Genomic DNA, 25,788 nt, shown 5'->3' with positions numbered 1-25,788 from the left:
CAGCTCGTTTCCGGATAAGTTCCAGAGAATCTGGAGAAATCCAAGGTTTGTTCACTCGCTTGTCCGGAAGGAGGCATTTCACTGCTGCTTGGTTCAGGGCTTTTCGAAAATTGTCCCAAGACTGCTCTGTATTCTCGAAATCGCCGCTCTTATCAAGATGTAACTTGACCTCCTGCGTGAATAAGTCACGCGTTGTTTCATCTTGCAGCTTTGCAGAACTGATTCTGGGCGTGAAACATGGCTTTTTAGACAAAAGTTTCATAGATACTTCCGCAATGACCAGTTCATGATCGGTAATTGTGGTTTTCCCTCTTCTGGTCCTCACATTCGTCAGACATCCTCTGTTTCTCTCTGCAAACAGAATGTGATCCAGCATCTTTTTTCGACAACTCGGATCGGGAGGGTTGTAGGTGTACCGATGCACTTGTCGATGCTGGAACCATGTGCCACCTACGAGCAATTTGTGTGAAGTGCAAAATGATAACAACAACTACTACTACTACTACTACTACTACTACTACTACTACTACTACTACTACTACTACTACTACTACTACTACTACTACTACTACTACTACTACTACTACTACTACTACTACTACTACTACTACTACTACTACTACTACTACTACTACTACTACTACTACTACTACTACTACTACTACTACTACTACTACTACTACTACTACTACTACTACTACTACTACTACTACTACTACTACTACTACTACTACTACTACTACTACTACTACTACTACTACTACTACTACTACTACTACTACTACTACTACTACTACTACTACTACTACTACTACTACTACTACTACTACTACTACTACTACTACTACTACTACTACTACTACTACTACTACTACTACTACTACTGCTACTACTAGTACTACTACTACTACTACTACTACTAAATTATTCTTGTTCGGAACGATATTGACAAGAAATGAGCAGTCTAGCTTCAGTGCATGAGTATTTTTTGAGCACCTCAAGCATGGATTGAGCAAAGAATAGGAGAACGGTTTCTTTTGTCATAGAGAATAGGTTATCTACCACCGAGGCGAAGCCGAACTGTCAAAAGGCTGTGATATGGCGTTTACGTGCTGTAATGTTTTTAAGCCACTCTCTTTGAAAATACAAGAAATGAATATCTCACGACGCTTTTTAGCTGAATAAATGATTTTTGCAACCTTTCAAAGAGCAACAGCCGCGAAGATTGATTGTCATTATAATGAAGTCTAGTAAAAAAAATAGTTTTGCTGCTTTAAAAATTTTGGGTGTTTAATTAAAATATTTATTTACTCCTTGAGATTTTCAATTTGCCAAATGTCTGCACTGTCAGACTCAAGAACGCCAAATGTCTTGCCCAGATATTGGTTTGAGTTATAATTTTAAAAAAGGTAATTTTAGCAAAAGTCGGGTAAATATGTTTGAAAACCCGGGATATTTTCCGCTTGTGCCCTCAAACCCCCCCCCCCCACCCCCCCCCCCCCCCCCCCACGAAAATGTGTGCATATTGTTGGCAACAACCAAACGCATGTGCCATATTTTTACATTTTTACTATGTAATGACATGTGTTCTGTAACTGGTTGTTCAAAACGTACCGAGGGGAGGCAAAAACGGAATGATCTGAAAGACGAACTTCAAGCAGGGATTCGTGCTCTGATTAAATCACTTCAAAATTTTACTTTCAACTTAAACCGCTTCGCTTGTATATCTCGTAGTTCAAGGCCAGATTTAATCTTTGACTTCTTGAGAGTCAAGTAACCTGTACATTAGTTATGCCGCTGTCATAATAACAGGACGAATTAAATAAACGAAGTGTGGCCTTCACCAAATAACCTTGCCTTGCAAAACAATGTTAAAGTTAGTTTTTGAAGTTTTTTCTAAATAAACAAATGTTTTTTCTGAGTTTGATTTGTGTCTGACATTTTCAATGGTCAAAGGTAAAAAAAAACAAAATAGCGCAATGGTCAAAGTTAACGTGATCTCAATAGTAAAAAATAAAGATTACAGATATGAAAATCAACTACCGCAGATTATTCTTGTTAGGACCGGTGTCAGGCCTCTATACCCAATTCTCTTATACCTATTGACTTTTTACCCAATGCCAATATACCCATTGTCCTTATTCCCAATGCCCTTATACCGAAAGCCAATATACCCAATGCTTTTGTACCCAATGCAGTCTGATATTTTCGTTCATTAATTGAACGTATGTTTTAACGTACACAATGGCCATGTCCATGCCTCAGTGGACCATAGGAACTGATATGAAACTGTCAAAACCAAACATGGGATTAAATCATCCACTTGAATATGTTGAAAGTATCCGCTTGAACGTACGTGTAAAAGCAACGACTAATTTGTCGTCAGATTTCTGAGCGAAGAAATCATGATGCATTGTGTATATTGACATGATAATGGCATTGGGTATTTTGGCATTGGGTATATTTGTATTGGGTATATTTGTATTGACATGATAATGGCATTGCGTATTTTGGCATTGGGTATATTTGTATAGGTATATTTGTATAGGCATTGGGTATAACGATCATCAAAAAAAGTTTAAAAAAATGAAACATTGTCAAGTTTTACAATAATTATTGTGTTAACAAAAAGTTGTCAAGACAATTCATTGCTCTAAAATTGGCTATATTTATTCAAATCCAGATGCTGACTGATTATAGTTTGTTTTGAAAAGAAGGAGTGACTACAGTAACTCGTATTGCAACGGCTGCTCAGGAATCTCAGCGCAACCCAGTCGTAACATCCCGGATCTAGATTTTACGCCGACCTGGTTTTAAGGCAGACCCGATGTGGGCTTCTTTAACATCCTTAAAGTATGAAGAGCTAGGGCTACTTATTTCTGCGCGCGAAGTAGGCTTACCTATATTTCTAAGACTAACCGACTCTGTAAAACACTGAGAGTAAACTTCTATTATTACGGTGGTTAAGAAGTATAGCACCGGAGTCAAGAGTATACACGTGGTGTATCTAACTAATAGACTGACTACAGTTAGTTCAGTTCTCTCTATATATGGAGGTGTACATTCAGTATTTCTACTGCTACAGTTTATGTTTTGTTGATAATCGGTTGAAAATCCCCAATTCTTGATCTTCTTTTTGGTTAAAAAGAATGTAATGTACAAAAACGACAATAAAAATATTGAAATATCATCAGCAAAGTTCTACAATTAAAAAGATGGCTTGTGTCAGACTGTGCAAATTTGTCGAAGTTTGCCTTTTTCAATGGAGAAAAATTAAAAGTTCTGACTTTAATTTTTACAACGCTCAAAATGAAGCATTCGTCCGGAGTAAGCTTTAATATGACAACTGGAAAAAAATCCGAATCCATACTTTAATATAGTTTTCACATATGTTAAACCACAAGCATTACTAAATATTTTGCTAGATAAAGTAGCTTCTCAGAAAAAAAGTCGAAGGGAGCAAGCAGCGACAAATGAAATTTATCATAAAAAACACAGAGAGTAATTTGCAAAGAGACATTGCAGCGATCGTTTGCATGCTAGAAGTACCAAACAAACAAGTGACCGCCCGTTCCTGTTCTTTTTAATCTCATATGTCCAACTGATGGAATAGTTACTAATCACTTTATCTCAAATCCAGTTGAAAATTTGTCTACAGATCATTACCCAATATCATGAGATCATCGACAATTAGAGTTGATGATTATCCCAGATTTTGCCTCTTTGTTATGCGGCTTGTTTCATGTCATTTTTGTCCTGTGCACTATGTCCATTCAATTTTCTTTTTTTTGCACAATTTGGATAAGATCAAAAGGAATTTCTCAAGGTCTTCGTGATCAATTGAAAATGTATTGAATTTCAATTCTTGACTTTTTTCAACTTAACAAATAACATTTTGGCATATTTTGATCTGATGAGAAAATTTAATCACTCAATCACTTTTAAGTCAAATGGAGAAAATATTCATTTTGTAATGTCAATCAAACATAACTTTCGGAGAACTCCACAGTGCTGCTGAAGGTGACGTTCAGTTTATTTTTTCTCAAAAAACTTTTTTGGTTCTTTTTGATACCAATTACCAGTATGTGATCGATTCGGCTACTCATAGTCATAAGGAATCTTCACTGATGGAACGTATTGCATTTGTCCAGTATCTTGCGGCAGTTAGGAAAAAAATTCAACCTCACTTAAAAACATTAAAATTGTTATTGGAAGCTTGAAACCCTGAAAAGCTTCTAAATAATTTCTGCTACGTCATATCACTAATGATATTAATACTATTCTAACACTGCAGGTATCAACTTCAAATTAAATCGAAGTTCATTACGGAGACCATTTTTGCGTGCTTTCCTCAAGTTGATGTCTTTCCTGATGTTATGTTTTCGAATCCAATTTTAAGAGACAAGCAAAAATATAATGGCGACCTCTACAAGATTTTTCTTTTCACTCAATTTGGTGATCGAACGAAGGCAAATGGTGATCTCTAAAAGGATAACCACGTGAGATCACCAAACAACAGAACATAGAATTGAAAAAAAAATTCCTTTTCGTCTCAAAAATATGATTTTCGTTTTTTTTTTATCTAAAATAACCCATTAGTGGTAAAAAAAATTCCAAGTAGCAATCAAACTCAACCGTCAGTTGAGTAGAGGGGAGATGCGTTTGGATGTTGCTGTAAGTTGTCACGAAAATATACAATTTTTTCTTCTTTTCTCTAAAATATTTTGCATCCCATTTTGTTAATTTAAAAAAGTTATGTTATTGTACCAAGTATTTTCCCTTTAGGAAAATAGTCTACTTTATGAGGGCTCCAATTTGAAGGGGAAAAGTTTTGATTGAGAACCAGAGAAATCAAGAGAGCGATAATGGAAATATTTCGAAATTCTTTGGTTTTGCTTCTAAGAAATATCATTAGCAATAGTTTTCATGTACATAAGGAGTATCACACTTGTTCATTTCGAAACGGTTTCTGGCAGATCAAATCAAAGAATATTTCTATAAAGTGCTATTTAGTTTTTTTTTTCAAAACTGACGCTGGATTTCAAAGAAAAAGGGGAGAATTTGAAGGTTTTTCTTTTCATTTTCTCTTTAGAGTCGGTACATTTGTTTTCCTATGTTCAAATAAATAGTTCTGTTTTAGTTAAAATGAAAAACCATGAACAAAAAAGTAAAATCATAAAACAGATACTAAGAAGAAGAGAAGAAATGAGCCAGGGTAATTTTAGAAAACATATTGCTTTCCGTTTCAATTTTTTGTCTTCTGTACTTCTCTAGTTTAAGCTGAATGTCAAATTTGCAATTATGTATAAAAAATTTCGCAAATTTTGTAAAATAATGCATTGATTTTACAAATATTTGCAAACAGGTCTGAATAGTTTTGACCCTAATTGTTAGCAGTTGAGTTATTTGACATATCGTTTACAAGGTGTACTTTAAACATTTTTTCAATTGAATTATGCATTCTCAGAGAAATGGTTAGGAAAAAAACCCACATTGCTAAATTAAGAAAAGCTCGGCCGGAACGAACTCGGTCGATGGTTTGCAAATTTAACATTATTTTGCAAAATTTCGCAAATTTTGTAAAATAATGCATTCATTTTACAAATATTTGCAAACAGGTCTGAATAGTTTTGTCCCTAATTGTTAGCAGTTGGCCTTGTAGGGTTATTTGACCACACATATCGTTTACAAGGTGTACTTTAAACATTTTTCAATTGAATTATGCATTCTCAGAGAAATGGTTAGGAATATAACCCACATTGCTAAATTAAGAAGAGCTCGGCCGGAACGAACTCGGTCGATCGTTTGCAAATTTAACATTATTTTGCAAAATTTTGCAAATTTGATCTTGCGAAGAGATAATTTGCAAATTTTTCCAACTTTGGCATTATCGAGCAAGAATTTGCAAATGTTTGAAAATTTGGTATTAGTTATGAACTAGGGTTGTTTTGTATAACCAAATCTCTCTTTTCTGTTTTCAAAGATGATTGCATAATTGAAATTAATTATAATTATTTGTTATTCACAGTTTTTCTAGCAATTGTATTATTAATTTAAAACCGCTTTCCCTACATACCGGCCCACCCCGACCCTCCCCGCAACCATTTTTTAATATTCCTGTTTTGCTTCCAATTTCTTTAACAACTCCCTTTTCTCAACCTGCAGAAAAAATTTGCAGTTTTTCTTTAAAATAAGAATCTAACATGTTAACTGGGGAAGTTAGGATATCCATATAAATCAAACACTTATGATATTAGAGGATTTTTTGCCTTGAAATGATTTAAGCAGCAATTAACTAATAATTACTGTAGTGTTCTATTAAAAATTATTCAAAGTAATATTTGCGCAAGGACTATCGGAGAAGAGGAATGGCGACAAAAGAGCAAAGTTCAGCATAATAGGTTTTCAGCATTTAGCTGAATGAGGGAAAATTATGTATATCCTAATGACTTCTCTTTTTAGCCCCGAAAAAAGTTTGAATGCACAAGAGCTCTAAAAATATAAGAATTAGTGAATTGTAAAGTCGTCATGGCTTGATTATTTCTAATGCTTTCATGCTTGAATATTTCAGTTGGTTTTTATCGGCCTGGTTGTAAACTCAACGCCTTTACTGCCTGGTTGAGTGAGAATGTTACCACCACAGATAGACGTTGCTTTCGCAATTTTGTTTTAAGAATAATAGCTCACAAATGCTAAAACAAACCGTTATCAATAAAGAGACCCATGAAAGAGCCAGGATTTGATTTCAACTTTTTTCAAGCTCTGCTAGGCACCCCATGCTAGATTGGTTTCCTCCTCAACAAATATAGTTCTTAGCAAGAGCTGTAGTAAGAAGCAAGTAGTTTTTTAAACTACATAGCAGGGTAATAATAATAATAATAAATTGTTTATGGTTGGTACAGGATAATTATCATTAATTTTACAATGATTGCAAAAACAGAACACTATTTGTAAAATCAATAGAAATCGCACCAACCAAGAGCACACTATTAGGTCTCACTGACCTGTTTTCAAGTGCCTCTAGCGGAAAATAATTCACTGTCAATACCTATTCACTAAGGGTAAATCAAATTGTTTGTTTTTAGTAAATTGAAAACAAAAGAGACAAAAAAAATAAATACCATAATCCGTAGTTTTGTTTTTTTGTTAACTAAAAATTGCTTCCGTTAGTTGTTCATTTTCCAGTATGAAATTGTCTAAAAAATTGTGTGAAAGTTTACGTATTTCGTTTTCTTTCAGGTTTTTTACTTTGTCTACAAACATTGGTTCGATTATTAAAACTAGGTTTAATAACCTTCTTAACCTTGTATACAAACAATTTTTCACGCATGAGTCCTTACTAGTTGAGATCCTTTTAAACCGACTGCCTGAAAGGTTTTCTAGATCCTGACCACTCAACAAATTTGACAAGGATGCAATTTTGCATTCGCCCCGAAGGATATTAATCAGAGTTTTGAAAAGTTCATATATGTGAAGTTCCCTAACAATGAAGAGTTTATGTTGTTCTCTCAATGAGCCCAGCGATTCGAAATTCTTTTTGTAGTGATAATTTTAATTAACCGTTTTGTAAGTTTTTCCAGATTTTTTAACACATTTTTAGAAGTTGAGCCATAGATGAGAACTCCATATTGCAATATTGGCTTGATGTATGTTCTAAAAACTTGGATCATTTGAGGAGATGTTAAGACTTTTCTGAGCCTGTAGAAAATGCCAAAAAAACTTGACAAGGCGTTTTTCGATGTAGGATAAATGATGTTGGAAACTTAATTGACAATCAATAATCACACCTAAATATTTGTACTGCTTTACTGACTCAATCGTTTCGTTACCGAAAGAAAATTCTTTATCAAACTGAATTTTCCGTCGATCATTAAAGAGCACGTTTTCTGTTTTATTTGCGTTGAGGACCAGCTTGTTTTCTTTTATCCAATCATTTGTGTCATTTAGTGCTAACAGATGATTGTTCAGTAGTTCAATGTTCCTACTTCCTGTTATAATTGCTGTGTCATCAGCATACAGTATTAGATCTGTTTCTTTCTGCATTGATTTGATGTCATTAATATAAATAAGGAACAGAATTGGTCCCAGTATAGACCCTTGGGGGACACCTGTTTCTACAAGTTTCAACGAAGATTTCTTTGTTCCAATTTGAATGTATTGCTCTCGGTTCTTCAAGAACGATTCAATAAGCTTATATGTTTCCTTACGAAAACCATAACAAAAACATTTTTGTAACAAAGGTTTGTGATCAACTGTGTCGAACGCCTTCTTTAGATCGAGAAATGTGCAGCAAGAAACATTAGTTCTGTTTGTCCATAATTGACGAATTGTTTCCACCAATGTAGCAATGGCATCAACTGTGCTCCGTTTGTTCCGAAAACCGAACTGTTTTTCACTCAGAATGTGATAGCGACCGAGGAACTGTACCAACCTATTATAGATCAGTTTCTCAAAAATCTTCCCGATTGTCGGTAGCAAGGAGATTGGCCTGTAGTTTGTTGGCTCAAGTTTGTCACCCTCCTTGTGTAAGGGTACAACTTTGGCAATCTTTAAAGCATCAGGAAAATAACTTTTGATCATGCATCTATGAAACAATCGTTCCAAACAACTTGCAAGAGGATCAGACATTTTCTCTAGAAATATGTAATTTAGGCCATAGCAGTCTAAGCAGTACTTAGGTCGAATTTTATGCAGTACCTCTTCTATTTCTTTTTTGGTAATTTTGCTAAAAAAGAAAGAGTTGATGTTTTTCGGTGGTAACTTAGTTTTATTGTTGGGTTCGATTTCAGACGAAAGCTTTTTCCCAATACTCGCGAAAAAGTTATTGAAGTTTTCAACTTGGTTTTGGGTGAAGATATCTTGTTCTGGTTGTTGTGATTTTCCCATCAATTCGTTGTAGATGTTGAAAAATTCTCTCGTATTTTGCCTACTTTCCACGTGTAATTTTTTTTGATAGAAAGTTCATCTTTTTTTCCTTACCAAGTTTTTTACAAGATTACTTTGTTTTTTGTAAGCAAGTTTGTTTTCTTCGGAATTTATTTCATTCATTTTTCTTCTTAGTTGTTTCTTTTTAGTAGTCTCTTTTTTTATTTCATTGTCAATCCAGTTTTTTCTTTTGCTAGGTTTCATTTTTTTCATGGGACAAAATTTGTCTAGAGTTATCATGAGACTACTGTGAAGCTCAGAGATCTGTTTATCAATTGTTTTCTTGGGGCTGCAGAGTCTTTTTAGTTTTTCTCCTAAAAAATATTGGGCCTCTTTGAGCACATTTTCATTCTCTAATGCTTTCCAATTTCTCGTAAAAGTATTTGATTCTTTGCAGTTATCATTAAAATTTGTGTTAAAAGTTGCTAGTACAGTGTGATGATCTGAAACATCCGATTGGTCCACTTTTATTTTCAATGGAATATTGGAAAAAAAGATGTCCAGGCATGAGTTTGAATAAACAGTTTCCCTAGTTGGTGTTAAAAGTTTTGGAACATCTAAGTTGTTTCCGTTCATTAGGTTTCTCAAACGCTTTTGCTTAATTCCATTTTGAATCATATTAACATTAAAATCACCACAAATAATCTGATGAGTTTCTGGTGGAACAACGAGTTCATCGAGATATTGATCTAGTATCTCGAAAGTCTCAAAAGTTGTGGCGTTAGGTGGAATTTATACACATGAAATTAAAAGTTTCGATTTTTTCAGTTGCACCGAAACACTAATGATCTGCAGATTGTTTGTTGTTAGTTTCTTTTCCACTCGGTAACAAAAGGTTTCTTTCGCATAAAGACCTACGCCTCCCCCTCGTTTTTTTCTTGAATCTACTAAAAGGGGATGGTTTCTGTAATGCAAATCAAGTCTGGTTTCAATTCCATGGTATTCAAGTAAATTATTATTATTAAATTTTAAAAAAAACATATTTCATTTATTTTCGGGTATTCAGTAAAATTGTACAAGGAGAATCATTAATTTGCGTTCACATACAATGTCCCGATACTCTTATCTGCAATCTGCGATTTGTCATATTATAGAAGGAAGAGATTTAAAAAATGGTAATTCTTTGAGAGAAAATTTAGATAGCAGACGTGCGGTAGCACATTTTCAGAAGAACAAACGAGATGGAATCTTATTTCCATGGGGATGCAGCATTGTAGACAAATTGTTGTTTCAATCAATTTTAATTGCTCTCATAAATGGTTCTCAACCTCAACATAGAGATTGGAATCATTGATACGAGTCTTCAGTGTACACACTTTTGTCGGTTTTTAAGAACTATATTCATTCAACTACTCATAACAAAAAATTTTTCAAAATGATGAAGAAACTTCACAGTTCTTGAAATTATGAGCACAAATAAAAGCTATATTTTAATCCTGGAGTGAGTCACCACACTTTGCCTGTGAAAGCCATGAGAATCTCAATGAGGATCGGCGGGTTTAGTGTGGATTTCTCTTCCCAGTTATTTTGTCAAGAAGTTGAAATCTCGCTCTTGTCGATCAAAAATTGCTGCTGATTTGAAAGAGTTTAATGGTATAGACACTTATCAACTTACTGAGGAACGATGCATGGCAACGACGCACTGTCTGAGTGTCACAGTGTCAAAGTACCGCTGTGAAATTGAAATACATAATTTACTTGTTGTCAATCAAAATTTGCTGTTTGGAAGAGTATCATTTGGTATAGACATACTGGTGAACCCTGTATTGCAACGTTACAGGGTCTCTGAATGTCGCAGATGTGTTCCCTCCCAAAGCTTACCGTCATTCTCACTATGAAACCAATTACTGCATTACATGATCATTTCTTCCCAGTTTTCTTGCTAGAATAAGCTGCATCTCTCTCTCTCTCTCTCTCTCTCTCTCTCTCTCTCTCTATCTCTCTCTCTCTCTCTCTCTCTCTCTCTCTCTCTATCTCTCTCTCTCTCTCTCTCTCTCTCTCTCTTCATTGGAACTCTGAAACTCTCCTATCATCCAGCTGTAAGTAAACTATTTTTAAAATTTGATAAAAGTTCAACCCTACACAATAAACTTTTCTGTAAAACTCATAAAAGTTCGTTATAAATGACAAGGGAGAGAGAGAGAGAGAGTAAGAAAGTTATACGAGTTAATTGGGGTTATTTTAGTTAAGTCAAGTTAAGTTAGCCATTTGAGTTTAGTTTTCTGTAACAATGGGTTATTGTTTCGAAGGCGCCACTTAGGCAGTTGAGTGATATATCTTAAACAAACAAATTACTGAAAAAAAGCATAGTGAGCTGTCATTCTATTTAGGTTACTTAGCAAAATTATATAAGCGCATCAGGCCAAAGTCCAAATCCAATAAAGATCAAATTGAAATTTTGAAGAGAACTAGATATTTTGAAGAGAATTTGTATTTGAAGTGCAGGAATTTAGTTTTACCAGAAGTAAACTTATCTAGCAGTTTTATGAAATCACCACCAAGCAGATTACTCCCGGTGCCCCTTAGGTAGTTATATTAGGTGTTCGCTATCCATATTTTCGTGCCATGCACAGTCAAAGTTCCTCTCAGGCTGGTATACCTTTCGGGTCAAACCGAACACCCACACCTGAGTTATTAACACCGGAATTAGCGTGATTTGAAGGTTTTCGATATTTTGGAATAAAAAATGACTGTTTATGCACGATATGAGGTTTTTGAATAGCTGTAATGGGTCGCAAGTATAGAGTAAGATATAAGATGATCATGGGGAAGTGATAAGATGTTTTCCACTATAAATAGGCTATCTTTGCCAGTGAGCAGTTAGCACTTATTTTGAAACAATAATTTCTCTAAAATTTGTCGTTGGATTGACCTGACAATTTGTAGATACATTAATTTGGACGTGGTAAATCCGAATTTGAAGTCGAATTTGACCACCTTCCCATCTCTACGGAAGTACCGCACGCCGGTGCTGCGGAACGTTTAATTTGAATTGCTCGTGGAGTATTGGTAGTAGCCTCATAATTTTTAGGAGGAATAGTGTAACTTTTAAAGGACTTTCTAATGGTTCTATTTTCCACTGTCGGGAAAAACCAGAAATTTGTGTTTCTGTGCGGCGGAATGACTTCCAACTGCTAATAATATGATAACCTGAGACAGTTTGTGAAAAAAAACCACCATGGTCAATTTTGACGATCTCAAATTTTTCGGGTTTCGGTTCCCACGACACTTTAAAAAATTCAAAACGCAAACGACGCGCAACGGATAATGCTACGGCAACAGTTTTTGGTATGCAACTAGTTGGCACCCTGCAGTTTCTAAATAATTTTATTGAGTTTCTGGTGGAACAACGAGTTCATCGAGATATTGATCTAGTATCTCGAAAGTCTCAAAAGTTGTGGCGTTAGGTGGAATGTATACACATGAAATTAAAAGTTTCGATTTTTTCAGTTGCACCGAAACACTAATGATCTGCAGATTGTTTGTTGTTAGTTTCTTTTCCACTCGGTAACAAAAGGTTTCTTTCGCATAAAGACCTACGCCTCCCCCTCGTTTTTTTCTTGAATCTACTAAAAAGGGATGGTTTCTGTAATGCAAATCAAGTCAGGTTTCAATTCCATGGTATTCAAGTAAATTATTATTATTAAATTTAAAAAAAAGCATATTTCATTTATTTTCGGGTATTCAGTAAAATTGTACAAGGAGAATCATTAATTTGCGTTCACATACAATGTCCCGATACTCTTATCTGCAATCTGCGATTTGTCACATTATAGAAGGAAGAGATTTAAAAAATGGTAATTCTTTGAGAGAAAAATTAGATAGCAGACGTGCGGTAGCACATTTTCAGAAGAACAAACGAGATGGAATCTTATTTCCATGGGGATGCAGCATTGTAGACAAATTGTTGTTTCAATCAATTTTAATTGCTCTCATAAATGGTTCTCAACCTCAACATAGAGATTGGAATCATTGATACGAGTCTTCAGTGTACACACTTTTGTCGGTTTTTAAGAACTATATTCATTCAACTACTCATAACAAAAAATTTTTCAAAATGATGAAGAAACTTCACAGTTCTTGAAATTATGAGCACAAATAAAAGCTATATTTTAATCCTGGAGTGAGTCACCACACTTTGCCTGTGAAAGCCATGAGAATCTCAATGAGGATCGGCGGGTTTAGTGTGGATTTCTCTTCCCAGTTATTTTGTCAAGAAGTTGAAATCTCGCCATTTAACTCTTGTCGATCAAAAATTGCTGCTGATTTGAAAGAGTTTAATGGTATAGACACTTATCAACTTACTGAGGAACGATGCATGGTAACGACGCACTGTCTGAGTGTCACAGTGTCAAAGTACCGCTGTGAAATTGAAATACATAATTTACTTGTTGTCAATCAAAATTTGCTGTTTGGAAGAGTATCATTTGGTATAGACATACTGGTGAACCCTGTATTGCAACGTTACAGGGTCTCTGAATGTCGCAGATGTGTTCCCTCCCAAAGCTTACCGTCATTCTCACTATGAAACCAATTACTGCATTACATGATCATTTCTTCCCAGTTTTCTTGCTAGAATAAGCTGCATCTCTCTCTCTCTCTCTCTCTCTCTCTCTCTCTCTCTCTCTCTATCTCTCTCTCTCTCTCTCTCTCTCTCTCTATCTCTCTCTCTCTCTCTCTCTCTCTCTCTCTCTCTCTCTCTTCATTGGAACTCTGAAACTCTCCTATCATCCAGCTGTAAGTAAACTATTTTTAAAATTTGATAAAAGTTCAACCCTACACAATAAACTTTTCTGTAAAACTCATAAAAGTTCGTTATAAATGACAAGGGAGAGAGAGAGAGAGAGTAAGAAAGTTATACGAGTTAATTGGGGTTATTTTAGTTAAGTCAAGTTAAGTTAGCCATTTGAGTTTAGTTTTCTGTAACAATGGGTTATTGTTTCGAAGGCGCCACTTAGGCAGTTGAGTGATATATCTTAAACAAACAAATTACTGAAAAAAAGCATAGTGAGCTGTCATTCTATTTAGGTTACTTAGCAAAATTATATAAGCGCATCAGGCCAAAGTCCAAATCCAATAAAGATCAAATTGAAATTTTGAAGAGAACTAGATATTTTGAAGAGAATTTGTATTTGAAGTGCAGGAATTTAGTTTTACCAGAAATAAACTTATCTAGCAGTTTTATGAAATCACCACCAAGCAGATTACTCCCGGTGCCCCTTAGGTAGTTATATTAGGTGTTCGCTATCCATATTTTCGTGCCATGCACAGTCAAAGTTCCTCTCAGGCTGGTATACCTTTCGGGTCAAACCGAACACCCACACCTGAGTTATTAACACCGGAATTAGCGTGATTTGAAGGTTTTCGATATTTTGGAATAAAAAATGACTGTTTATGCACGATATGAGGTTTTTGAATAGCTGTAATGGGTCGCAAGTATAGAGTAAGATATAAGATGATCATGGGGAAGTGATAAGATGTTTTCCACTATAAATAGGCTATCTTTGCCAGTGAGCAGTTAGCACTTATTTTGAAACAATAATTTCTCTAAAATTTGTCGTTGGATTGACCTGACAATTTGTAGATACATTAATTTGGACGCGGTAAATCCGAATTTGAAGTCGAATTTGACCACCTTCCCATCTCTACGGAAGTACCGCACGCCGGTGCTGCGGAACGTTTAATTTGAATTGCTCGTGGAGTATTGGTAGTAGCCTCATAATTTTTAGGAGGAATAGTGTAACTTTTAAAGGACTTTCTAATGGTTCTATTTTCCACTGTCGGGAAAGACCGGAAGTTTGTGCTTTAGGATGACCCGACTTCCGAAAACCAGAAATTTGTGTTTCTGTGCGGCGGAATGACTTCCAACTGCTAATAATATGATAACCTGAGACAGTTTGTGAAAAAAAACCACCATGGTCAATTTTGACGATCTCAAATTTTTCGGGTTTCGGTTCCCACGACACTTTTAAAAAATTCAAAACGCAAACGACGCGCAACGGATAATGCTACGGCAACAGTTTTTGGTATGCAACTAGTTGGCACCCTGCAGTTTCTAAATAATTTTAACAGAAGTGGTTTTGATCCATATTTCATGAGATATGACCTTTTAAAATTTGAGTCCCTGCGGAACAACATTTCGACCTGTACGCGTGCACTGCTCGTGTCATATTAAGAATTAGGTCGTAAAAGCGTGTGGGTAGGCTCAACTGTGAATGGACTTTCTATGACAATTACTATCTTAATCAACTTGACCCCCTCATCCTGGACGGCAGACCCCCAATTGTCCGCTAGAGGTCAAAATTTGGGGTTTTTAGGAAAATTGGTTATGTGTAATTACAGACATTTGCATGAAATGGTTTGATAATTGGGAATAGCAATTGCTCTTTGTGTTAGAAACAATACTTCATAGTTTTTTACGAGTTGTTTCATTGAAAGCTCAGACTCAAACGTCAAGCGTCTTAACATTACTGAGAGCAGATTTAACATAATTTTGCCTTTCTAAGTGTAGATTGAATGTATTTTTGCGTTTCTAGAAACAAAGTTTTAAAATAAATTTGAAAAGGTAGATCTTTTAAAAGTTTGCGGCTCAAAAAATTGAATTTTACATAGATTTTTTGTTTCTAAGGTGGAACTTACGTAAATTTGGCGCTTCACCATTAAAAAGTAGTGTTGACCATTAAAAAGTAGCGATTAAAATCATGTTGATCATGCAAATGTTTTTCAGTTTTTCATAGTTGCCTTGAGTGATTTTTTGCGTTCTACAACATTTGTGTGCTTTCTTTGAATTAGAATTTGAGTTTCATTTTAACAAATTAGTGCGTCGAATGTAAAGTAAGATTTAGCAATGTTTTTTATCTAATGAAATTCCCATCAGCCCGATTGTCAAACGTTTTGAAAAAAAATCCAGTTCTTGAATTTGAAAAATATCTAAAAAGAAATGTTTTTTTTCTCGGTGTCAGAGCCGGAAATTTGACAATTTGTCTTGGAATCTGTGCATTTCTTACATAGTTTTAGGAAAAGTCTTGGCACGGCTAACTCATTTAAGTGTTCAGTCGGTATTTGCTTCATCTCCTCCAAATTTTAGTCCGCAATTTCTCCAAATTCTGCTATCGAGTACTCACGATTTCACCTACTATCAAACAAACGACGCCCCTCCTCTGCAACAAAGTTTTGTTCTAGGAAAAAATGGCGTTGTCGCCCAAACTCAACTCTACATTTGCTCTCGGAACCGTCGCACTATTATTGAAAACATTTTCATGAATTGTGTTACATTGACTGTGTCAGGAACTTAGGATTTTTTTGTTTGATTGAGTTCAGAAGAGTTAATTAAGAGGTTACCGCCCATTGATCAAAGAATTCAAAATCTTGCATGAATCTTGCCACAAATATTGCAAAATAATATATTGTTTCTATTTCTATTTATCTTGCGAGATTCTTGTACAAAATGTTGCAAGATCATACATAGTGAATTCTTCCAGCAAGAATCTTGCTAAATATTGAATTGTTTTTTATACCTGCACGGATTAAGATAGCAGACGAGCTGAAAATGTGAACGTTAAGAATGATTGAATTCGTTCAGCACAATGGAATAATCAATCAATTTTCAGTTTTTTCATTTACAGAAAACTTAGTACGGTCTTCGTTTGAGACTTAAACGGTGCCGTATTACGGCCTTACCTATTTTGCAAGTTCGGGGTGATGCCGCGCATTTAACTGACAATAATTCTGGATGGTTTTCCATATTGTTCTAAACGTCTGATTGCTTGACTTTCTTTAATTATTTCCAAATCAGACTAATGACAAAGGATCCATCGGGCATCAATATAGAAAAAGAACAAGATTACTTATTCCCTTTTAGGAAACATGGCCATGTCAACCAGGAGCATGATCTTGTTGGATCTTGTGTTACTATCAGTAACAACAACAATAACTGTGCTTGCCACTCCTACATATCCCAGTAATATGTGCTATGTTGGAGGAGCTGTATTCTCCAGTATCCCTGACACCTGCTTCTATTTGCTCTCAAATGAACCAGTCAGTTTTGAAGATGCTCTTCAGATTTGTGCCACTAAGGAAGGGAGACCTGTTTCTGTCCAGACCAAAGTAAGCCTTGTCCACCTTTTGAATGTTAGTCTCAACTGACAAGAAAAAAGATGTGGCAATCAAAGTCCAAATCAAACGTCACAAGTCAATATCATGCTAAGAAATTTGAAAACATTTTAGTGGTTTTTGCAATTAGTTATAATTAATTTTAAAATTATCAAATGTTTTCAAATTTTTAAATAGTTGCAATTTTGTTAATTTACTAATTTATATTTTATATGCATTGATTTAACCGATTGACGACAACAAATAACTTCCTTTGTAGTTGGGAAGTTTATTCAGAAGAGTCTGATTGGCCCTTTCGTCAGCACAAAAGCACAAACCAAATTTGTAAAACAGTCATTTCGAGTCAGTACTCCAAACAAATATGAAGCGTTGAACCTGAAAGTTTGCTCCTTTCAGCGCTTGAGACATTTTTGTGGAACCTAGGTTTACCAAAAACTCACCCAATCCCACGAAATGAGCTTCAAAAAAATTTGTGGAGCTGAAGCAATTATAAAAACCTCATGCAAATCCAGTTTGAAACACTCTCGTCAAGTTTTAACACTACAAAACGGACTCATTACGTTATAAGCATTTTTCTGTGAAATAGCGTAAGAAAGGTACAGCCGTGGAAACAACCTCTTCCCCATCAAGTCGTGAGTTTGCAACCGGAACCAAAAATTACAGTCGACACATTAACCCCCCCTAACACAGGTTTGCTAATCAAATTTAAGCATTCGGCTCCAATTCTCGTTTTTTTTTGCATTCGGCTCTGTGACAGTTTGGCTCTAATTCCCAGATCTCTAATCCGAGCAATTTTACTCGCCTTTTATTTGTGCTAATCCATATCTAACAACGTTCTGTAGTGTTATGACTGAAACCCCGGGCCGCGGATTTTCCCCAAAAATAACGGGGAAAAGAGTGTAAAGAGTATAAAAATAAAAAAATTACACCCCTATTTCTCCGCTTAATTAACGGTGGAAGAATGTAATTAGAAGAGTGTAGTTTCAAAAAATAAAGGTAGAAGGAGGTAGTTAGGATCGATCTCCCGACCTTCCCTATGTCCAACATTTCCTTTCGATTATTGCATTAACCATCGCGCCAACTGATACAATAATGTAACGTTTCATTTTGGTTATAAAGGCAATTCATTAAGAGTGTAACTTTTTATCAGTCCACCCTAAATTACACTCTTTGCAAAGAGTGTAAAAAGAGTGGAGAAAAGAGTTTAAATACTGTGTAATTTTTTAAAATTACGCTCCTACACTCTTTTCCCCGATAAAGAGGAGTTGAATTTGCAATACACTCTAATCCCAGCTAGTTTGGGGTGGATTAAGGGTGAAACCTCGGCCCGGGACCTCTTGTGTGTTGTTATTAGGCAGACCTTAATCGTATCTTGCAATGGGCGATTGAGGTTGGTTTGCCAAATGACACTGAAGCTGGATTTTGGACAATATGGAAGAGGGAAATACCAGCACCCCTCAGTGAAGATGGCACCCTCAGCCCACAAAATGAAAACCTCCGTAAAAACAGGGTTACTTTTGTCGGTAAGTTCTTATTTTATCCGAAATTTATAGTCAATTTCATGTTTCCGACAACCGAAATACAAAAACAGCCAGTTCTAAATATTTTGATACAGTGCGCATCCACATTCTCACTTTTTCAAAACCAGGTATCCTTGATGTTATCTGAAATCAGCAGCTCTAATTGACGAGTCAAATAATTAAAAAAAAGTGTTGGTTTTAAGTTTTTTGATTGTTTTTGATGTATATGGAGCGTTTCTGGTTGATACTTTTAGGAAATGACCAATCTTATCCGCCTTTTTAGATGATCGATTTCGACTGTTTTTAAGCATTTTATTGTTCTGACCGTTTTTCAAACCTGAGAATTGAACATTTCCAACTTCATTTTTAATCAATTTTTTGTCAGTTTTTTTTGGTCAAACAGAAACTTTCTGAATGACATCAATACTTATGTTTTTGTCCAAAATTTCAAATCGTGAGCTCTCAGGCTCAAAGCAACAGCAGCGAGAAAAAAACATTCTGGCAATTTTGGTTGATTAAAGTGCGAGCAAATGGAAAACTTCGTTACATTTGAGAAAGTTTCTAACGGATGATCTAAACACAACACAAATATCAGTATAGTTTACTTTCATTGTTAGGATGTACCAAATTAGAATTCGCAATAGCATCAGTGTTTTAGATCCCAATCTGACCCCACAATCAAGAGCAAAATTGCATTCAAAGTAAAGATCACATTTTATATTATTGTACAGAAGTTTTTAACCACTCATGCTTAAATTCACAAAAAAGGTCAAGTTAGGATTTGAAGTTCAAATTGCGTAAATCTGGTTCACAAATTGAATGTGAAATGAGTTATTTATGCAAAATTGAGCATATAGGTACTGCTACAAACACAAAAAAAATATTTTCTTATTATTTGTGGTAAACACTCGTTGACAAAAGTAAACGCATAAAATGTTAAAATTAAATGATAAACTGACTATTGAGAAGCCAATTGTAGTCAACATCAGCCTGCAGGTTTCTGACTAGTTTTATATCAATTGATACATAAACACCAGGAGTTTGAAAGATTTATATTTAGATCAGCTGACACTCTTACTTAAGGAGAAAAATTCAGGTAGAAGTCAGCCAATTTTCCGTAAGCAGCAATATGTTGTCGCCCAAGTAAACTCAGTTAAATTTGCCCATTAACTTGTAGGGTTCGCAATGAGAAATCTTACTTGAAGTTGTTGAGGCATGGGCATATTGAAACCTTGCTATGTTGTCCTCTCAGAATCGCTACTGAGCAAATCTGGTCCTTTCAGGTTAGAGTTCAAGGACATGCCTTAGAAAATACTTGACTTGACGGCTGCACACCACATTTTAGCCGGCTTGTTTTTATTGGTTCGAAAGAAACACTAACATTGAAGTCTTTGGTGCTGGCATCAACTTAAATGGCATATCCTGTCAGTAGATCTTTTGCAAGCGTTTTTTGGTATATATATATATATATATATATATATATATATATATATATATTTGAGCTGTACGGTTTTCGAGAGTTTGTCGTTCAGCTAATAACGTTGCTTCTTTGCTTCTTCTGAGAGATAATTATGGCTGATATGTTCGAGTCATCCACAGAGTTGGTTCAATTTTCTGTTTCAACAGCTGACATATTCAAATGGGGAAAGTAGCTCTGTCAGTCAGAAGAAAGGTTTAATGATCAGACTGGAGTTGCTCAAAAAAAAAATTAGGGGCGCAGTATATTTTTTCTTGTGGTATCCACTGGTTGGCATATTTCCCTTCAGTTTCATTTCAATTTTAAACTCTGAGGCTGCTAACTTCAGCAATATGCTCTGAAAACTACTTTGTCCAGTTAAACAAATCTATTTAGGGTCATCACACCGCTTTTCATTTGCAAAGGAACTACGACAATTTTGGTAGCATTTTTATATCCGGTACAAAAGGGCAGTTTCCTTGTTGTTCTGAAAATATTTTGTCGAATATAATTGTTAGTGCTCAAATCGCTACTCGATTTAGAGATTGAGAAGCCACTCAGATAGTGTTTGAAGTGAGAGTCGTTGAGAAAATTTCTTCGAAACAAATTTGTTTCATTCGAGCCGTACAGTGTTTGGTAGTACCGCCAATGCAACAGTCCGATTTCTTGTTGAATGTAGCTTGTAAAAAAGACTAAATTAGATGAAGGTGTCCATCATTGTTAGAAGCTAAGAAGAGAATTGAATGTAGTTTTCTTGATCAGCAAGATTTGAGGCTTTGAAAATTGGAAGGTTTTTGAGAAATGCGTTTACCTTACGTTTTGGATTAGCAAAATGCTCATGGATGCGAGTTTTTTCAATTACAGGTCACCCCTGCCACCATAACCGTCCGCAGGGGCCATTGCCGCGCCCTTTACTAGCAACTTTAACTGATTCGTTTTTACGGTTTGTGTCATTGTGGTGCTCGGTGAATAGTAGCTTGAAATGTGCAGAAGCATTTCATTCAACTCGACGGCTCACCATGGAAACGTACTGCATGTAATTTTTGGTACAGACTTCTGGAAACAAGTGGACATCGAAACTGATTGCCCGGGTAAATTTGGCAAAGGTGTGGAAATAGGGTGTGAAAAACTACTGAAAGTTAAATTAATCATATAAAGTTGTTTTGACTGACAAAGGTGTTAAAAAATGACAAAAATCCGTCTGGAACAATCAGTTAAGATATTTGAGAGTTGCTGCTGCAGAGAGCAGTTCACGATCTCAGTAAAGATAAAGACATTAAATCGTTAAATTGTTATTATTAGTGGAAATAGAAACTGTAGTAAAACTGGAACTAACAGCGAAAGAGCTAGCAGAGAGAGCTGACGCCCAGTTAAACCATCGATAAAAATTAGTTGTTGAAAACAAAATTTTTTCCAGTGTGTTTTTGTTGGTGCGGCAATATGTTGTCGCCATAGACGATATCTTACTTGAGATCTGAGCCAAAAGCAGTCGTTTCTTGTTGCTGTCTCTTGTTTACGTATTTAACGTGTTTTCCTATCAACGTGAAAGTTTCTTTATATCTATTTTGAGCGGATTGAACTCTCTGGACACCCGACTTTGTTCTTGAGGTTCGACCAAATGGAGCAGTTTAATAATTGTGAATTCATCTCTCAGTTGCATTGCTTTTTGCGGCTGTTAGATTTGAAATTTCCAAATCTTCAGAAGCTTCAATTTCAGACAGCGCGTAGTCACTATGAATCTTTATCTTATTTTCGATCTTTGTTTTTGACATTTCCTCTCGGTTCTGCTCCTGAGATTTATGATTTGATAATGCAGCCACGGATTGTTGTTCTGTTGAGAGTGGCTAAATTACAGAAGGATCTAAGGTGTTCAAACTTATGACAGGTTAACTGTTGTTTCTGTTGGATATAGTTCCATTCATTACAGTAGGCTATGACAACTTTTTGAAAAAAAAACAACTAATTTCTAAACAGATGGTAATTTTCTTTACCAACCATTGGCTAGCAATTACTAACAAAGATCTTTATCACTAAGAGCGACGCGTACTTTAGGGAGCCAGACTTTTATACAACAGAGTCTCCTGTTAGCAGTCTAAGATTCGTTATTTCTACGATTCTTATACCTATCACAACTTATACCAATACATACCTTTCGAACTACACCTAAAGTTGTCCCACTTATAACATTTATTATCTAACCATACCTGCTTTTATGGTTACCAACCTAGCCTTTAACTATTAAACACCAGACTTTAACAACACCTGCCAAAACTAGAACCTGCTAAATGCCAGAAACCCGTAAAATCAGCACAGATACCAGCCAGATTGCAGAACATACGAGTAGCTACATATCAAAAAAACCGTTGAGGCGGAACCTAAGGGTGAGAATATCCCAGAAGAAACAAAGAGCGGTTGGGCGGTAGATGGAACGTCAAACCAGAAGAGGATATACGGGGTTGGTAATACCCACGCAAGCAAGAAGCAAAAAGCCGGCAGTGGGTTGGGAAACGAGCATCAAGAAGGGCGTCCTTGGGGTGGTTGAAACCTCCGTATAACAGGAAAGCATGTGCAGGGTTGGCGGAAAGTCCTACAAGAAGAATGTCTTCGGGGTGGGTAAAACCCGGAAGAACTGGAAAGCAGGCGAGGTGTTGGGGAAACTACCAACCAGAAGAGGATCCTTGGAGAGGGTAGAACCCCAGGAAAGCATTAAGAAAGAGTTGAATTTCAAAAAAAAATTGAAGGTTGTAATAGTGATCTGCGTCTTTTTGTGTCTTTTGTGTTGTTAATCCATCATATTTAGATTGCTTTGACACAAGTCTAATTTCTGGTCTTTAGATATTCTGGAACATTAAAAAATTTTGATCTACATCTGTACAGCTCATTGGGAAATCTATTTTTTAAAACAATACTTAGCTTTAGGTGTGGTTTAGGCGTTGTTCGGTAGGGAGCAAAGAAATATTAAGACGTGTGCTGAGGTAGGGTTAACTTGAGAGGTTACTCTACTTCTGTCTTATGGTGTCTCAAGAATATAGTCAAATCTTAAGGCTTACCTGACTAACTAAAGTTCTAGATCTCTAGTCTGTTACTCTTCTATCTGAGCTTCAGTAGACAGTGCACCGGCCGCAATGCTAAAGTCTAACGTATATTTTAATACTAAAACAAGAGCGGAGTAAAGAGAGAGAAATATACTTTATTATTATATCACGTATGACTGGTACCAACTAAAGGGGTAGCGTGTTGTGTTACCAACGGGTAAACAGATAAACATTTAAAGGAAAGGTATTTCCATATTTTCAACCAATCAGGGTTGAGTATTTTAGTTTATATTTATTAACATAAATAAAGTCTCTAAATCCTTTTGTTGGAAGTCAACACTGACTCCATCTTTCCGGGTTTTAGAGTTTTCGAAAGTCTTCTGTACTATAAATCAATTTCTCTTTATTCTCTCTGAAGGATTTTTTCTTTCTTTTTGAATGTGTTGCTTGGTAATCGTTTTCGTCAAAGAGTAGAGTCCCAGACATAGGTTGCCCACAGAGCAAGGAATGAACATCAATAAGCACAAAAGTATCTATTCCAGTACCACTTCCAGTGGATGAAAATCCTTTTGGGTAGCTCCAGTGTTGATGTGTGTGGTGCTCCTGATGTCCGGTGACTTACCTGACTTACCTGATTTATTTTTGTTAGCTGTTAAAGTGTTTACTATTTTTCTCTATGTTTATGTATTTGTAAGTGTTCTGTGTTAATACGTAGTATCCCTTCCGATTGGAAGAGTTTTTTGAAATTATAATTATGTAATTCGACGAAGAAATTGGGGGTAGTGAGTTTATTTGTCAATCGAAGTCTCTGTTGACGATCATGGAAATTGTTAGTGACATGTGACTTTTTGGCCATGTTATATTTTGTTACTGAAGATGAACATGTATTATTACTTTTGATGTCTCCTGAAATCAGTGGTTATTCTGATGCTATTAGTTTTTACGAATTGTTTTTCCATACTTCTTCTGGTGTGGGGTAACTATTGTTCAATGTTATTTTTCGCGTGTGTCGTATCTGTAAATTTGTTTAAGGTTACAGATCTCGCTTAATTTCTTTATAATGGGTGAACGCAAAAATGTCCCATTGCTTTATTCCCATCAACAGTTACTTCATCACTGTGTGAAAGGTTTGCCGGATACGATACAATCTTCAACCTTCCAAATAATTCCTCTTTTCCTTTTGAAGGAAAAGCATTTGAGTATTTGTTACAAACATAGTTGTCAGTTGTTACTAGTGTATTACATATGATTGCATAGTATGATTGCATAGCATTAGATTATAGTATTAGTGAGTTAGATTACATGTTTTGTTAGTGATATCTATGTTAGTTACATATAAATGTACTTTGTTGTGAATGTGAAAATTTCGAATTGTGAACATTCTCAATGTTTCGTCTGTTCTAATTTTTTGTATTTGTCTGTAAAGTATTGGTAACTACTGTCAAATACTTTTTGTACGGTATGTTATGTTCTGTATGAAAGATTCTACATGTATTACAAGATGAAACTAATAATTATATTAACAGGGTTGTCATGTTATGACTCATGTTGTTAGTTAGCAAGCATGCAATCTATGTTAGAATTGTGCATGTTTGTTAGTACACATTACTATAGTGTATTATTATACACTGTGTTACTCATTCCTCTTATTACTAATAACTTGTTCTATTTTTGTTTTCTTTTTATTTACAAAATTGCATATATCTAACTATGGAAAACTTTGCATATATACATGTATACAAGTAACTAAGAATAAGGGTAAGGGATAAAGTTAAAAAAAATTATTGTGTTTTTTAGATTCTATTACACATTGAGTGTCATACTAGTATAAATGGGGTTCAATCACATTTAAGGATTGTTTGCAAAATGGGTTTTGTTACTAGCATTTATAAAATATTTATTGCACGGGAAATATGCAGATGAACATTTATAGTTAGGTGTATAACAATAAATATTTATAACAATGTTACAATGATATTGTTCTGGGTATTACGAAACTTGTTACGACATCAAAACTTGTTACAGATTATTCCTTGTTAAAGTTTCTCTGTCTGTTTAGGGTGATTTGTTCGATCCCTATATTGTTGATATTCCTTGATGAAATGATCATATTATGAAAGAAAATATGCCACGAGATCAGTTATTTCATCTAGTGACACTTCTGTTATTGATGTTTTTACCGAGTTTCGTATTTCTTTCTCGATATCCGAGGTCTTGCGTTCATTATTATGTTGTCTCCGGTTTAGGACAGCTCTGTTTGTTACGCTGCCTTCCAAATGGTAAGTGTGATATTCCTCACACGGTTCTAACGCTTCTATGGGTACAATGAGCGGTCGTTCGGGCGCTTCCTTGGGTTGAAAGATATAGTAATTCTTTACAGGGTCGAAATTACGTAGTGTTCCAATTGTGTATTCCCATTTTAGTCTGTATCCGTAGTTAGGAAAATATGGTGAAGTTAATTGATCGTTTATATGTATATAACTCTTTGTAGTATTATTGTTCTTATCGCGTAAAAACGTATAGTATATTAAGTTGTGGACCAGCTTCGTTTCATGTACTCTATAATTGTTGTTCTGAACATCCTTTGTTGTTGGATGTAGGAAATTGAAGCTGAGTTGAAAAATCTGGTGGTCAAAAACGCTGTATGCGGAAAGGTCTTGTGATGCCTTTGCTACGAGGTTATCAAATGTACATGTTATAGGTATTTTAAATTCGTAGTCGTAGTCGTATAAAAAGCGTT

At 35.4% G+C, this 25,788-nt stretch overlaps 1 protein-coding gene across 1 annotated transcript in view; it reads left to right on the top strand.

Moving 5' to 3' along the window:
• The first annotated feature begins 13,517 nt into the window (after positions 1–13,517).
• LOC142340004 (uncharacterized) overlaps positions 13,518–25,788 on the top strand; it is a 29,709-nt gene continuing 17,438 nt past the window's right edge. The window contains exons 1-3 of the mRNA XM_075390397.1: positions 13,518–13,662; positions 16,787–17,031; positions 18,392–18,560. Coding sequence (XP_075246512.1) covers positions 16,792–17,031; positions 18,392–18,560 — 409 coding nt within the window. The 5' untranslated portion in view covers positions 13,518–13,662; positions 16,787–16,791. The remainder of the gene's footprint in view (positions 13,663–16,786; positions 17,032–18,391; positions 18,561–25,788) is intronic.

The sequence above is a fragment of the Convolutriloba macropyga genome, chromosome 5, assembly GCF_964194025.1.
Source record: "Convolutriloba macropyga chromosome 5, txConMacr16.3, whole genome shotgun sequence".
NCBI lineage: Eukaryota > Metazoa > Xenacoelomorpha > Acoela > Convolutidae > Convolutriloba > Convolutriloba macropyga.
The sequence above is the reverse complement of the archived record's forward strand: the minus strand, read 5'-3'. Positions and strand labels throughout refer to the sequence as shown.